The sequence below is a fragment of the Paramormyrops kingsleyae genome, chromosome 6 (assembly GCF_048594095.1).
Source record: "Paramormyrops kingsleyae isolate MSU_618 chromosome 6, PKINGS_0.4, whole genome shotgun sequence".
In the NCBI taxonomy this organism is placed as follows: domain Eukaryota; kingdom Metazoa; phylum Chordata; class Actinopteri; order Osteoglossiformes; family Mormyridae; genus Paramormyrops; species Paramormyrops kingsleyae.
The window spans coordinates 5,285,391-5,301,326 of record NC_132802.1 but is presented as its reverse complement, the minus strand read 5'-3'; the positions used below and the strand labels follow the sequence as shown (position 1 = coordinate 5,301,326).

The 15,936-nt window shown below is 49.0% G+C and overlaps 1 protein-coding gene across 1 annotated transcript in view; it reads left to right on the top strand.

Moving 5' to 3' along the window:
- Positions 1-14,710, top strand: part of pax7b (paired box 7b) — a 75,596-nt gene extending 60,886 nt beyond the window's left edge. Inside the window, exons 9-10 of the mRNA XM_023841418.2 lie at positions 8,615-8,864; positions 11,761-14,710. Of these exons, the coding sequence (XP_023697186.1) occupies positions 8,615-8,864; positions 11,761-11,876 (366 nt within the window). The 3' untranslated portion in view covers positions 11,877-14,710. The remainder of the gene's footprint in view (positions 1-8,614; positions 8,865-11,760) is intronic.
- Positions 14,711-15,936: the final 1,226 nt, after the last annotated feature.

Here is a 15,936-nt window from a genome sequence, read left to right as displayed (position 1 = left end):
CAGCACAGTGCTGCTTTCCAGTAGTTGATGATGACGTTGGTCCCGGAGCTTTTCGGGGGTGGGGTTGCCCCAAGGCTGGGAGGTGGATCGGCCGGCCAATGTGCTTCCCGTTAGTTCCGGGTACGACTCTGACAGGTGCAGGGCCGTGATTAATGCACCGACCCTGGGAAGCAGTCAGGACTGCCGGCGTAGGAATAGGCAGCCTGCGCAGTCACACGCAGTCACACGCAGCGCAGAGCGCGGCACAGCGGCGCGGCGCCTTCGATCTGGCTTAGCGGGGGCCGCCAGAGATCTCCCCCCCCATCTCTCGCACCGTGGCCCGCCTGTCTCTCATGCCTGTTTGCCCCCCCCCCTCCCCGTACGCCGTGTCCTCAGCTGGCTGGCAAACACAGCCTGCCTTACCCTCTCAGTCTCCAGCTGAGAGCTATTTCACTATTTATTTACATGTAATTATCGCTATGAGGTGCAGATATTAACACTGTCAAGAACAATTTGACCTGACATTTCTCACTGGTTCTGTTCCCTGCTGTTTTTAGCAAACAAACCCCCCCCACCCCCAAGCACCACCACCCCCCCACACTGCCTATTCCCAGATCCAATCACCGCCGTCTCCGCTATCCGAGTGCATCTGTATGAGCCCCAGACCTGGTGAGCGAAACCCACTCCTGTGAAATCATTAAAAACCCTCCATTTAAATTAAGGGAGGCAGGAGTGTGTAATGGAGGGAATAGGGTGCTGAAGGGGTGGGGCAAGGAGGAGGTGGGGGGGGGGTGTATGTTTCAGCTGGGGAGGGGGGGTGTTCTTGGTGACTGGATTCATCCTACACTGGCATGTCTTAAGCACATTACTGGTTGAAAATAACCACATTGTACTACACACTCTGTCCAATTGTAGCCCAATAGAAGGCATTAACCTTTGGTTAGAAAGGGGTCCTGTTCACCATTTGGCACATTTAAGAGCTAAACAGTGCTATCCTGGGCTGTGCTGTGCCGTGCTGGGCTGTGCTGAGATGGCAACAGAGTTACATGAGTGACTGTGTCCTTTTTCATCATGCTTTTGTCATGATTTTTGCTGGTAATAATAGCTTCTTAGGCTAAAAGATACGTTAAATCGGAGTATGTTTTATTGTCAGCTTCAGATATATGATGCATGGAGTCATATGTTGAGCTGAAATATCGTTCTTGTTGATCATGAATGAAAAGTCATTAATCAAATATGAATTATGAAACTTATAAAGATAATATAATCACAACATTTTAAGGACGTATTGTTAACCACCTGATTAGTGGGCAAATATCGTGCAAATTTGGCCTGGAAGCAGAATATGCAATAAATAAATATATATATAGAATCTGAGTTACTACTCCAATGTTATTAGTGCATAGTCATTATTCCATAGTTATTAGTCCTTTTAACAGATACAGACTTAGGGTGGAAGGAAAATTGTCCCTTTCAAACCAACAATAGGTAGTTTTTGGTTTTCCCCTGAATTTACATTGCAGCAGAAATTGAGGGGCATCCAGCGGTATCCAGATCGTTCTGTAGGTGACCGTGTCTGTCCTCAGAGCTCGTCCCCAAGTGTGCGGCCATCTTGGAAGGAAGCCGTGCGACAGGCCGTTGGGCTACAGGGCCGTGGGCTAAGGGGCCGTTGGGCTAAGGGACCGTGGGCTAAGGAGCCGTGGGCTAAGGGGCCGCTTATGCCCGGCGTCCGCATAGCCCACACGCCAGAGAGCCATATGTGCGCCACCTCACGCCGCCAACGCACCGCGAGAACTGACAGCTTGTTCCTCCGGCCCGCTAATCGCTGTCATCTGTGCCCGCCTTGTCCGTGCCCAGTCTCTGTCACTGTCAATCAAATGCCTAATTGGGAGCGATTGCCCGACGTCACTGAGCGCTTCCCTGTGCCGCCCTCCAGGCCCCGTCCCGCCAAAATACCTCACACCCCCCCCATCTCCGCACGCCACCGCCCCCCACCCTCGTCTCTCCCGTCCGGCTGCCGAATGCCACTTTTCATTTCCCATTAACGTACGGCGGCCAATTAGCAGCGTGACACGCGGCCGGGGGAGGCGCCCCATCCCAGTCATGTGCTCCCTGCTCCTGGGGTGCCGCCGCCGTCGGGGGGGGGGGCCCTGCCACGGCCCACCGGAGCTCCTAATTACCCCGTTCCCCCACCACCGTGACGGAGCCCGCTAATTGAATTTATGCAATCGTCGTTATTTCAGAATTGTCATTTTGCCCACTCAGATGAGGGCCTTCTTTTTCCATCAGGCTTCTCACCTTGTATTACCTTGTATTATTGTGTGTGTGGGGGGGGCAGTGGCTATTGGCTTGCGGGGGGGCAGTGGCTGTCATACACAGGGAGCCCTTCTTTTATGCCAAAAAGTTTCTCACCCAGTGGGTCACAACCCAAGAACAGAGTATGTGGTTCTTTTTTTCTTTTTCTTTAATTATTGGCATGCCCCTCCCCCCCCTAGGTTTTCACTAATACTTTTATGTTTTAATACTTAGAATTAGGATCATATTTTTAAAGTAATAACGAAAATTTTCAAAAATTGACTCTAGTTTACCAATATCTATCGTACATTACAATTATAACGTGTTTGCATCACACGTTTAATAATATGCTCTAATGTCTGGTATAGTATACATACCGAAATGAGCGCATATACTCCCTGGTTTTATATACATACATACATACATACATACATACATACACGTATATTTTGCTTATGCATGCGACACCTACTTATGTCATAACCACTTCCTGTGGTTGCTGACCGATTGCATCAGATATCCTTAATGCAATATTGTGTCATTGTCATTGAATGATACGTTATTATCGTCACTCTGTGTATTTTTGTGGCATGCACTAATCTGGCATTTATTAACACGTCATTAGTCTTATAATAAGTCTATAGACCAGAAAAAAAATGTAATCACGCCGAAGCAGGTGCTTGCAGATAAAGTCACCCGGTGTCATTTCAAACGGCTCCCCCCGCTTTGCAGATACGCCGGTGTGCACCGTGCTATTCTGCACCTCCCCGATAACCCCCAGACATTTGGACGGCTTATTTTCCCACTCTGCCCCGGTGACCTTCTTCCCACTTGAAGGTACCTCTCCAGGGCACTCTGCTCGGGCACAGTGAGGCGCTATCGCTGACACGGGGGCTAATCCAGGCCCACGCAGATTAAGCGGCGCGAGCGCGGAGAGCAGCACACAGGAGCGGCTGCTGGGGAGGGAACAGAGGACAGTTTCTATCTCCTCTGCAGGCAGGCTACCCCCCAGGCCTCTGGCGTTCCACTTCCCAGAGCCCCACAGCCCCCACCCCCTACGACGCACAGACACTCCGTCTCTTTCCCTCCCTGACTCTGTATTTCTCTGCTTATGCCTCCACATCATTTCCAGATCGCTCTCTCTTTCATTTCCTAGTCCTCCTGTTTACCGTGGCCTTCATGTCCTCTCTGTCGGCGTCTGGTCTTTCTCTCTCTCCCTTTTTCTCTGTAATTCCATCCTTGCGGTGAAGGGAAGCCGAGAGCTGGTGGTTGGGACATTGGTAGAAAAGATGTCTGTATACCTATCAGCAGGGAACCACTAGGGCACCACCCTGCACTAGATTAGGGCTGCAGTGAATGAGAATTGACTGTGCCCATATGTGCCAGCTGTTAATGAGAGGGGACTGTGCCCATATGTGCCAGCTCTTAATGAGAGGGGACTGTGCCCATATGTGCCAGCTCTTAATGAGAGGGGACTGTGCCTATATGTGCCAGCTGTTAATGAGAGGGGACTGTGCCTATATGTGCTAGCTGTGACTGACAGGTGACTATGCCCATATGTACCAGCTGTGACTGATAGGTGACTGTGCCCATATGTACCAGCTGTGACTAACAGGTGACTGTGCCCATATGTGCCAGCTGTGACTGACAGGTAACTGTGCCCATATGTGCTAGCTGTGACTGACAGGTGACTGTGCCCATATGTACCAGCTGTGACTAACAGGTGACTGTGTCCATATGTGCCAGCTGTGAATGAGAATGGACTGTGCCCATATGTACCAGCTGTGACTAACAGGTGACTGTGTCCATATGTACCAGCTGTGATTGTGAGGGGACTGTGCCCATATGTACCAGCTGTGAATGAGAATGGACTGTGCCCATATTTGCCAGCTGTGAATGAGAATGGACTGTGCCCATATGTACCAGCTGTGAATGAGAATGGACTGTGCCCATATTTGCCAGCTGTGAATGAGAATGGACTGTGCCCATATGTACCAGCTGTGAATGAGAATGGACTGTGCCCATATTTGCCAGCTGTGAATGAGAATGGACTCTGCCCATATGTACCAGCTGTGAATGAGAATGGACTGTGCCCATATTTGCCAACTGTGAATGAGAATGGACTGTGCCCATATGTACCAGCTGTGAATGAGAATGGACTGTGCCCATATGTACCAGCTGTGAATGAGAATGGACTGTGCCCATATTTGCCAGCTGTGAATGAGAATGGACTCTGCCCATATGTACCAGCTGTGAATGAGAATGGACTGTGCCCATATTTGCCAGCTGTGAATGAGAATGGACTGTGCCCATATGTACCAGCTGTGAATGAGAATGGACTGTGCCCATATGTACCAGCTGTGAATGAGAATGGACTGTGCCCATATTTGCCAGCTGTGAATGAGAATGGACTGTGCCCATATTTGCCAGCTGTGAATGAGAATGGACTCTGCCCATATGTACCAGCTGTGAATGAGAATGGACTGTGCCCATATTTGCCAGCTGTGAATGAGAATGGACTGTGCCCATATGTGCCAGTTGTAAATGAGAGGGGACTGTGCCCACATGTGCCAGCTGTGACTGCCAGGGGACTGTGCCCATGTGAATGTATGTGCCATCATGGACTGGCATCCCATTGAGGACATTCCCCATGCCCCAGGCTCTCCTGGGACCCTGACTCAGATAAGCAGTATGAAGATGGATTGATGGAATCTTATTAAAATATAAGGGCTGTTTCTGATGATTAATCAAATTGGATCATGTTGGATGGGGCGTTTTACTGCAGTTTAATTGTTGAACAATCTACAGTATCATTGACATGTACCAAAGCTCAGTGGGATTCTTGGAGTGAGCAGAGCTACACTTGCAGAAAGTGTGGCGAGATTTGAAAAAAAAAAATAGCAAAAGCGCTGATATGGAACAATTTGTGGTGTGATTAGGCCCCCTTTTGTGAATGTTTCGTTCCAGCTCTGTTGAATTAGTGCACCATTTGTCCCTGTGAGACAGATGAGGCTAATAAATCGCTGTCATCATGAACCGTTTAACATTTCAACTTTATTCCTGCTGAGAGGGAGTTGAGCTGTATTTTTTCGGCAAGGCGAATCAACAAAGAGCAGAGTCACGTCAAACATTTAGGCGGACAAAAATTATAATTTGACAGTTAAGGAAATTAGAATTGGATGAAAGGCCCCCATTCTGCGCCTTGAAAGCTCTATTTATTTATCTAAAAGGATGCACATTGTATCAATTTACAGTTTTACATTTACACCCCTGGAGGCTCTTGGGGCTTAGAAGTTGAGAGAATTAATTACTTTTTTTATTATTATTTATAAAGTAATCTATCTGCGAGAGAGAGGCACGGAATGCCCGAAGCCATGGCCTTTTAACTGGGTCCTGACTCGCATTATCTCTCCCGGCAGCATTGGTGCAGGATGGTGACGGTAAACAGTGACAGAGAGAGAGAGTGGAGAGGTGGAGAGCGTGGGGGCGCGGCAGGGCTCGTCCTGCAAGGAGACACAGGAAGTTATATCTTGCGATTGAGCTCCGGCATTTATTTGAGGAACGCCCAGGAGATCCCTAGCCTGTGTATATATGTGTTTGTGTGTGTGCGTGTGTCGGTGTGTGTTTGTTTGGGTGCGTGTGTGTGTTTGTGTCGGTGTGTGTTTGTTTGGGTGCGTGTGTGTGTTTGTGTCGGTGTGTGTTTGTGTCGGTGTGTGTTTGTTTGGGTGCGTGCGTGTGTGTGTTTGTGTCGGTGTGTGTTTGTGTCGGTGTGTGTTTGTTTGGGTGCATGTGTGTGTTTGTGTCGGTGTGTGTTTGTTTGGGTGCATGTGTGTGTTTGTGTCGGTGTGTGTTTGTTTGGGTGCATGTGTGTTTGTGTCGGTGTGTGTTTCTTTGTGTTGGTGTGTGTTTATTTGGGTGCATGTGTGTGTGTGTGTTTGGTGGTCCAGGTATACCTTGGGGAACAAATGACCCATTTTTTTTTTACCTTATGGGAAAACTTTTATAAAATTGTATAAAAATCTGTGACTGCAATGAAAAAACTAAAAATGCAAAATCTCTTGTGTTTTGTTTGGTTACTTATGGTTAAGGTTGAGTTTTCCCCATAGGAATCAATGGAGAGTCCCCACAAAGATATAATTGGAAACCTGTTTGTGTATGTGTATGTGTATGTATGTATGTATGTGTGTGTGTGTGTGTATGTATGTATGTGTGTGTGTGTGTGTATGTGTGTGTTTGTGTGTGTGTGTGTGTATGTGTGTATGTGTGTGTGTGTGTATGTATGTGTGTGTGTGTGTGTGTGTGTGTGTGTGTGCTGATTGTCAGCCAGTGTGACTGGCAAACACGCTGCTTCCTTCTGGCCCATATCAGATTAAGGCCAGACATGTGGAAATAATATTGATTTTTATTTAGTGACGGTGGTGGGCTGGGAAATAATAGATTATGGAGGGAGGCTGGTCAGGCCGTCAGACACTCTCTCACTCTGCCTGAGAGGTATACCACTCCGCGGTAACGAGATGGGAAGTGACGTACGGGACGTGTGTTGCATATTTGAGAATGATTTATATGAACTGCATGAAACCAAAACTTTTCACATCTTGTTTTTGTGGGGGGTGCAGGGACGCGCTGGGGGTGCGAGCGGCGTTTAGCGGGGCGGCCCGCGGGCCCGTGTGTGTGACGGAGAGCGCATCCCGGTCACAATGGCTCCCCATGCGCTGCCCCGCGGATAAAGGGTCTGCTTTTACCCCTCGCTGTGCTGGAATATTTTCAATTCGCAAGCCCCTTTCCCCCCCCCCCCCCACCCCCATAATTGATGTCAATAAGGTTATGCTAAATTTGAAGATTTGAATAATTCCGCTTTCAGCGCAATAATGGTGTCGCTGCGGCGACAGGCCACTTATCCAGAGGCCTGAATAGAGGTGTCAGGCCCCCAGCCCCCCCCCAGCCCCCCCCCAGCCCCCTCGTTGTATCGCGGTTTACACACTGCCTGTGTCTGCCCCCATACTCATCTGATTAAAACACTTGCTCCCGGGTAGTATGGCGCTGATGCAGGCTGGAGCTCAAGATGCACTCAAGTAGCCGTGACACCCCCCCCCCCCGCCCAAGGGAACAGCGCCCCTGTGTGTTTCGGTGTAAAACGTGATTCAGGCAGGTGGGTTGCCTTCCCCTGGGACTTGAACCTTTGTCCTTAACTAGCACACAACTTGTAACCGCATGTGTTTTGGGACTCGATCCATTTAATTAGTGCTTTTTAAAAACTGCATCACTAACGCAGATCAAGTGGTAAAGTCCCTGAGCTGTAAAGAATCGGGCTCTGAAAAAGGGGGCCAGTACCCAAAGTCCAGTTAAGGGTCAGTTGTCTCTTAGAGCTACTGTGCTTTGACTGGTTACCTGTTCAGTCGTGTTCAGCTTGCTTCTCCGCCATCCTCGGGACCTTTCACTGTCAGCTTTCACTGAAAAAAGTCCACATAGTCTACAAGGAGAACAGTCTGTTGGGTTGATAGTCTACAAGGAGAACAGTCTGTTGGGTTGATAGTCTACAAGGAGAACAGTCTGTTGGGTTGATAGTCTACAAGGAGAACAGTTGAGCTTTTCTGCTTTAGCATCCAGTTACTGTGTGCTGGGGGGGGGATGCATCTAATGTGAGCGTTTGTCATTATTAGTGTTTCAGCTATCTGTGGGCACAGTGCCGTAAGGGTGACTGGGTGGGGGGGGCATGTAGTCCCCTGGTGCTTGTTGTGCTAGAGGGCAAGGTGGTGGAGCTGCTTCTAAGCTGGTCTGTCCCCCCCCCCCACCTCCCCACGATCACTGTTCCCTGATACCCTGAGGCTCCGAGATGATCCCCCCCCCCCCCCCCATGGCACAGTGCCACCTCACAGCTACTCCGCAGCCCTGCCCCCAGAGCTGGGACGCAGTCAAGCATTCCAGCCCTCTGCTGGGGTGATTTATTGTCCGTTTACTCTCACGCTTGGAAACCCGCAGGATCCCTGAATATGTGGATAAAAGAAGTCATAGGTCATGCGATCAACAATACCAGAGCTCAGTTTTGGTATAATAATTAGCTAGGAAATGTTCATTGATATTGCTTGGTGTCCTGGACTCAAACCACCACCTCTAACCCACAAACAGGCTGTCAGATTGGGGCTCTCTCTGTGAGATGTAAAAAAAGCATTTCTTTTCCCGAAAGGGCAGGGGGGATTTGAAAGAAGCTTCCTGTTGCTGCTGTTGAATTCAGTCGAATTGCAATAAAAAAAAAAAATGCAGGCGATAAAATGTGACTGCTTCCTCTCGTTTGGCGGTTCTCTCATGTTCCCTCTCCCTCCCGTGTTCCGCCGTCGCCTAGGTGATGAGTATCCTAAGCAACCCCAGCACGGTGCCTTCCCAGAGCCAGCACGACTTCTCCATCTCGCCGCTGCACGGCAGCCTTGAGGCCTCTAACCCCATCTCGGCCAGCTGCAGCCAGCGCTCGGACCCCATCAAGAGCGTCGACAGCCTGGCCTCCTCGCAGTCCTACTGCCCGCCTACTTACAGCACCACCAGCTACAGCGTGGACCCCGTCGCCGCTGGCTACCAGTACAGCCAGTACGGGCAGAGTAAGTCGCCCCTGCGCCTGCCCGCGCCGCTAACTCCGGGGCTAACATGCGACACCACCCGCGCTTAAATGGGTTCGCGTGTCTGCATGCGCGTCTGCATGCGCCTGCCGAGATAATGGCACGTCAGTGGGGATTTGCCACGCAGCCCCTGGGGTGACAGGAGTGAGGCGTCAGCGGTGCAGAGATTACGCCGCGTGCCAGCTGTCAGCGCCGGCGCCTTCTCCTCGGACGGCTGGCCCACCCACAGGTGCCACGGCCCCCGTCTTCTGACAGCTTTCCGCCCCCATGCCCGTGCCCCCATGTGAGCCGGCAAGCTGACACACGCCACTTACCGGCAGCCCAGCCAAACGTTGGCACCGTCAGTGCATCAGAAACGCTCAGAAACAAACAGGCGGGCTGTCGGATACCCATATTACCTCAGGGAAGGCCAACACATCCCCCTCTTTCATCTCCATTTCCCCATCCTCTCTTTTCCCGCTCTCTCCCCCTCTTTCGTCTCCATTTCCCCATCCTCTCCGTTCCCGCTCTCCCCCTCTTTCGCCCCCGTTTCCCCGTCCTCTCCGTTCCCGCTCTCCCCCTCTTTCACTGCCGATTCCCTGTCCTCTCCGTTCCCGCTCTTCCATCCTCTTCGTCCCCGTTTCCCCATCCTCTCCGTTCCCGCTCTCCCCTTCTTTCGCCCCTGTTTCCCTGTCCTCTCCGTTCCCGCTCTCCCTGTCTTTCTCTGCCGATTCCCAGTCCCATCCCCATTCTCTCCTGCGCCCTTCCCACATCCTTGCCTCCCATTTCCGCCTGCGCCCTTCTCCCTGTGAGGTTTTACACCCTGTTTTCTCAGCCCGCAGGAGCCTCCTGTCTCAGGTTATTCCCTGTGGTTAGAGGCTGCCTGCAGTCTAACCTTAATAATAACTAATTGCATTATAGCTGGGGTCAGGGGTCCCATACAGGCCAGCAGTGCATTGGGGGTTAGGGGGTTAATGGGTGCTTCCTCACCCTCTGCCCCAATGTCTTTCCCCTTCGCGACATGCCCTTGGTTTGTCCCTGCCACCCCCCCCCCTTCTCCAGCCCTCTTAACGCCCCTCGGCTCAGGGCAGTTAAATTGAAACCGCGTGAGGTGCAAGTGGGATCAATACCAGGCTCCCCCCTGCAGCAGGGAAGTGGCGTGCCCCCCTCCCACCCTGGCCCCGGCGCCTCCCGCAGACACGTGCTGCCGATAAAGATCTCCCGTGGAGCTGCACCCTCCGGTGCTGCGTTTAGTCACACTCCGCTCCCGCACAGGGGTGGGAGGTGTACGCTTCAAAGGCCACCGGACACCCTAAGCTGGTCAGACTGCCCACCCCAAGATAAGCGCACTCCATGCGACCTCGGCGCAAACCTGCCCGCAGTATCTGCCAGACTGACACTCAAACGTGCCGGCAGTGACGTACCTGGAAATGAGCTTGAAATTTTTATTAAATGTGCTTTGCTTTTATTGGAGTCTATAAAATTTACTGGCAAATATTTTCAGATATTTTATTTATTGCTGTTAACGGTATAGCCAATGGGAAAGCCAGTGATGTCAACAATGGTTTAGTGTGATATAGAATCCTGGTGTGAATTATTTCTCATAGCCCCCAGGTAGTTCACTTTTTTGCTCCCTCTCTGACAATCCATATTTTTGCTCCCTCCCTGAGGATCGGATTGGGAAACACTGATGTAGATGAACTTAGTCAGTAGCAGTGGGATTGTGGGTTTGATCCCCCCCCCCCCCCGCTGTGTGGAGTTTGCATGCTCTCCTTATGACTTGTGTGTTTTCTCCCACAGTCCAAGGTCATCCTCTAAATCACACATATTATGTATTAGCATGTGTCTGCACAGTGATGGATTGGTATCCCATCCAGGGTGTCCCCCTGCCTTGTACTTCCTGGAATAGGCTTCAGCTCCAGCTCCCCCCCCCCTATTATAGAATAATAGTTAAGAGATGGATGGATTCAATGAAAAAGGAAAACAGGAAAAGATCTTTGAAAGTGAGACAATGGGAAGTGTCAGACAGATCTTGCAAAGAGGGTAACATTTGATATCTGATGTCATTACAAGATGTGTTGGGATGCTCGGGACCCTGCAGAGAACTATTTCTTAGATCCAGTGGTGAGACTGTTACAAAATCGTCTACTTCAGTTCAGCATTTGTTGTTTTCAGTCTGTCCTCTTTCTTATGCGGGTTTTTTTTTTATATATAGTAGCTGTTTTCTTTGCATAACCATAGAGATGTTGGTTTATCTCCATCCAAACTGCATCTGTGTACATGCGTGCATTTGTGTGTGAAACTGGAGGTCGCCGCTTATATTTTGAGAGCAGATGGGTGATAAACGCGGGCTGCTGGCTCACGGCAGCGGGCGAGATTAACAGGGGGCTGACAAACGTGACAGGCCGCGGTGGGGCTGGTGATGTAAGCGATAGGCGACGGCGGCGAGCATGCAAACCGCAGTGACAGGCCTAATGAAGGCCGGCATGCAGACAACCCGCCGGGACAGTGGTGAGTGACGCGTCGTGGCACACAGGCCTGACTGGGAACACGGGGCCTCTGCCACCCGGAAGAGAGGGAATATGAGAAAGAGAGGGAGCAGAGGGAAGGGAAGAGAGCCAAAGATCAAATTTGGGAGAAATTTGGAAGTGAAAATGTAAAAGGGTAACACTGGATATCTGATGTCATTCCAAGATGTGCTGGGACACTCAAGACCCCGCAGAGACCTATTTTTTAGATCCATTGGTGAGATTAGGAGCTGAACGTGCACATGTTTCTTTTTTTTGGGGGGGGGGGGTTGTTTATATGTCTATGTGCATGCTTGCACGTTTGCAGCCACAAATGCCACTTACTCATAGCCGCAAATGTTCACCAGCTGTGTCTCTCTGCGTGTCTGCAGCCGCCGTGGACTACCTGGCGAAGAACGTGAGCCTGTCCACGCAGAGACGGATGAAACTCGGCGAGCACTCAGCTGTCCTGGGACTGCTGCAGGTGGAGACAGGACAAGCATATTGACACCACCCCCATCACCCACCCCATGCCCCTCCCGACAGGCTGGGACACCCCGGCGACCCCGTCCCCAGTATCAGCACTCCGCTCCGAACCTAATGTGCGCTCCAGTGCAGAAGCACTTCCCAGAGCTTTGTGTGCGCGTGTGTGTGTGTTCGTGTGTGTGTATGCCCGTCTGTGTGTGTCTTAGCGTTGCCGTGGGAGCTCTGGAGCCGAAGCAGCCAATCAGCGCTCTCGTTCCGTGGCTACGAAGCAGCCAATCGGCGCTCTCGTTCCGTGGCTACGAAGCAGCCACTGAGGGTGAGAGGGCTTTGAAAATAAACATTCAAAAAAATAAACAAATTAAAAACAGCCATTCCAATACCAGCCATCAAACACCTCCCCCAGTCCCCCCCATGCTCCTGTTCAAAGAGCAACTGGTTCAGAGTCTTTCAGGACTCGAGCAGATATGAAGACAACAAGCAGTCATCGCTACAGCCAAAACCACAGCCCACTGGCGGCAAACGTTAGCACACAACATCCGTGGCCGTATCTCCCTCCGGATTTTGGACTTTGCTGTTGATAGTAGCTTAGTGATTGTCATAATAATTCAATTTGTTACTATTATTGTTATTGCTGTTATTATTCTTGATGTTGTTATTATTCTAATTATTGTAATTATGTTGTTTCAAATTTTTTTTATTTGTACATTATTTTCTTCACTAGGCCTTGGAGTGATATGTAAACAGATAAGTGAAGGAGTTTTGAGCGAGAGGACAGCTACCACGCGAAATCCTGGGGATATTAGTTTTCCAGAAGTGCTCTCTCTGTCTTAATGGTCACGAGTGATTTGACCTTCCTGTTTTAAGCTCGACATTCCGGCAGTACTCGGCCATTCCGTGGAAAAAGTCTCCACTGGGTGGGAAGTATTTGAGAGCGACCCCCACCCCGCCCCCCACCCCTTCCGAAACATTCATCCATTCCATCCCTATCCTCATCTTCAGACAAGATTTGGGAATTTGTAAAAAAAATATAAAATAAAAAAAGCAGAAGTGTAGAGGTCAGAAGTGTAGAGGGCTCAGATCACACTCATTAGTGTAAAAGGGCTCAGATCACACTCTTTAGTGTAAAGTATAGAGCATGACACTCCAGAGAAGGAACAATCTCTACTCACTCTCTACTCAGCAGCACTGTAGGCCAAGGCTAACATAACGCCATAGCCCCTGAACACATGCTGAACAAAGAAACACCTCACTTGTTCTACACCATACAGAGGAACCCAATTCATGAAATTTCCCATGAAGTACCAACAGTACTTTCAGACTTTGTACATTCCCCTGATGAGCACAGCGTACAGTCCGTGTCTCTGCGATGGATAACATCAGCTGTCTGCCCCAACTGGGAGAGCCGAGTCGGTTTCCAGGTCCAGCATTTACTCTGCAGCGGCTGCCGTACCCAGAGCAAATAACGTTCTTCCAACTTTGTCAGAAAAATAGCACTAGTCTTTCAAACCACGACTGCGACCTCGCTGTTAAAAATCACGTGTAGTTTTGACCGACCAGCAAACTCACACGACCAGAGGGTTAATGTGCCCTGATTTGATTGTAAAACCATGTTTGCATGGCCTTTAGCACCAAGACCATAAGAAACTTCGCGTTCCAGTCCGCACACATTCGCATACGGATGCTCGAGGATAACGAAATAAACATTTGCATAGCACTCAGATAACATTGAACAAAATCTACTGTGTGAAGTTAAATATAAAGATGATTGTACAGTAGATATGAACCAGATTGTGTACCGGTTGTCTGTATGGAGTATGTTTTATACTAAAACAATGAAATGTGCCGTGATGTACTGAACAGGGATCAGTTAAAGTCTTACAATGTATATTTCAGTTACATTCCTTAATAATGGTTTATTTCTTTTGTTTGTTTTTCTTTTTAAATATGTTGCGTTGATGTTTTTGAATGAAATCACAGATTGTAATACTTTTACTTGCCTAAAGCAACGATATCTTGACAGAGATATTATTTGTAAATCAACTCACCCACCCCAAGTATTAATAATAAATCATATAAAAGACGTGGGTGATATTTTTATTTGGGAATCTTGAAGACATTCTGGGATCTCCTGCACGGATCGGAAATACGGAGTGCTGCAGCATTCATCGGGAATGCGCTTTGCATTTACACTCACAACCGGATGTAAATTCCTGGTCCGGTTTACTGGTCCGGATTCTGTTCCAGGTGGCATCGTCCTTGGGAAGCACGAAACGGCGTAGGATTGTAGGACTGGCGCCTGAGGCATGGCTAACGGACCAACTGATGGGCTGTGAAGGGCTCGGGGGGACATGCTGCCCCCTGCTGGACCTCGCCTGCACACGCTAAGCTGTCAGGACCCATGCAATCCGCTAGACAAGAGGCCACGACCCACCGATGCATATCCTCATTTTAACGCTTTGTCTTTGTGTATTTTTTAAAAAAATAAGAAAGTAATAAAATAAAATGCTTCTAGTGTTTAGCAGTTATTTCTAACGCTGGCATTAATTGACACTGGGATATTTAAAGCACAATGTGACCTGTCTAAATGCCCAAAAACTTTGTCCCCCACAGACCACCCCCCCCTTTCCGATGCCCACACATCAGCTGGCCCCCCACCTCTGACCTGTTCGCTGTCTTTCGTTGCATCTGTGTTTTGCTTCATGCCATTTCAGTTCAGCATGTGTGTATATCACCATAGCATAACTTATTCTGCTGTATGAAGTATTAGAATAGGTGAAACCTGTATTGTCATTTACTACCTTCAGCCTGTGGGTGTCTTTACTGTAACACTGGCGTAACTGTTACCAATTAAACTCTAAAAACTGGAAAAAGAGATGGCTGACTCCCTTTAATGGCTCCCTGCATAAGCTGAAATTGGCCCGTGCGCAACAAGTCTTGATAATATAATAACTCGTTCAAAAATCTTTTTCATACATTATATCCATGAGAAATGCCAAAATACGGTGAAGCGAAAGAGGCTTCTTTCTGTTCAGCATTCCATATCGCGGCTCTTTCTCTGAAATATATACGCAAACGCTTCCCACCGTAAATGTTCCTCGGCCTTGGCTCTGCTCTGCCGCGGCACCCGGAGCTGGCGCCAAGGAGAAAACATGTCAAACCTCCTCCCACCCATCCAGCGAGAAGCTACCAGGCAGCTATGGGATTGCTGCCATTCCAGAAGGACTGTCTGTAAGCGAACGACAGCTGGTTACAGCTGGATCACCCAACAGGGCTTAAGATGAACCCGTCCCTCCTGACATGACATCTCAGGGAGGCGCTGGGAAGGAGGCTATGCCGGATCCTACGTTCATAACATTGCAGATCCACTTCGTCCTTATTCCAGGGACAACTAGCCAATGGGAAGGGTGGGGGTGGGTGACAGTGATCCGTCCATTGTGATTGGCTGGATCTTGCCAGCATGGCCTGCTGTTGTTTTGAATGTGATTAACTGAGTAGCCAATGGTGTTCCTTTTTGGAGTGGGTGAAGTAAAATCCTGGAAATTTCCTGCTAGTTTCTAAAGCAAGTTGAAATATTTTCCCACCAAAACCAAGGCCTGGTACTACATCCCCTGACCCAATCCTAAAATCCAGTTTGCAGCTGGAAACCTACAACAACATTGGGCACATTGTTCTTGGAACCTGGTCGGAAAATACAACTGAAATAGAGAAGAATTTATTTTTTAAACTCGGTCTTACTGGCTTAATCATTTCCGGCGTGAGACAAATGGAACCATATGGAGGGAAAAAAATTATTATTTTGGAGTGACTTCCTTTAAAAGGATGGAAGACCTCCTGGTACTTCATTGATTAGAAGACGAAACATATGTTTGCAACCATCTAAAAATTGTATGAGTTATGCCACTGGTCAAATCTAAAACAGAAACAAAGCTAATACTTCTATGACGTTAACCACTTAAATGTCACGTACCTGAAGCACACCAACAAAATAATCCAGTTTTAAAAATTTTAACTTGCTTTAGAATAAAGGGCAGGATAAGCAGTTTAATGTGACCAAAAACAACACAGACTACATGCCAGAGTCA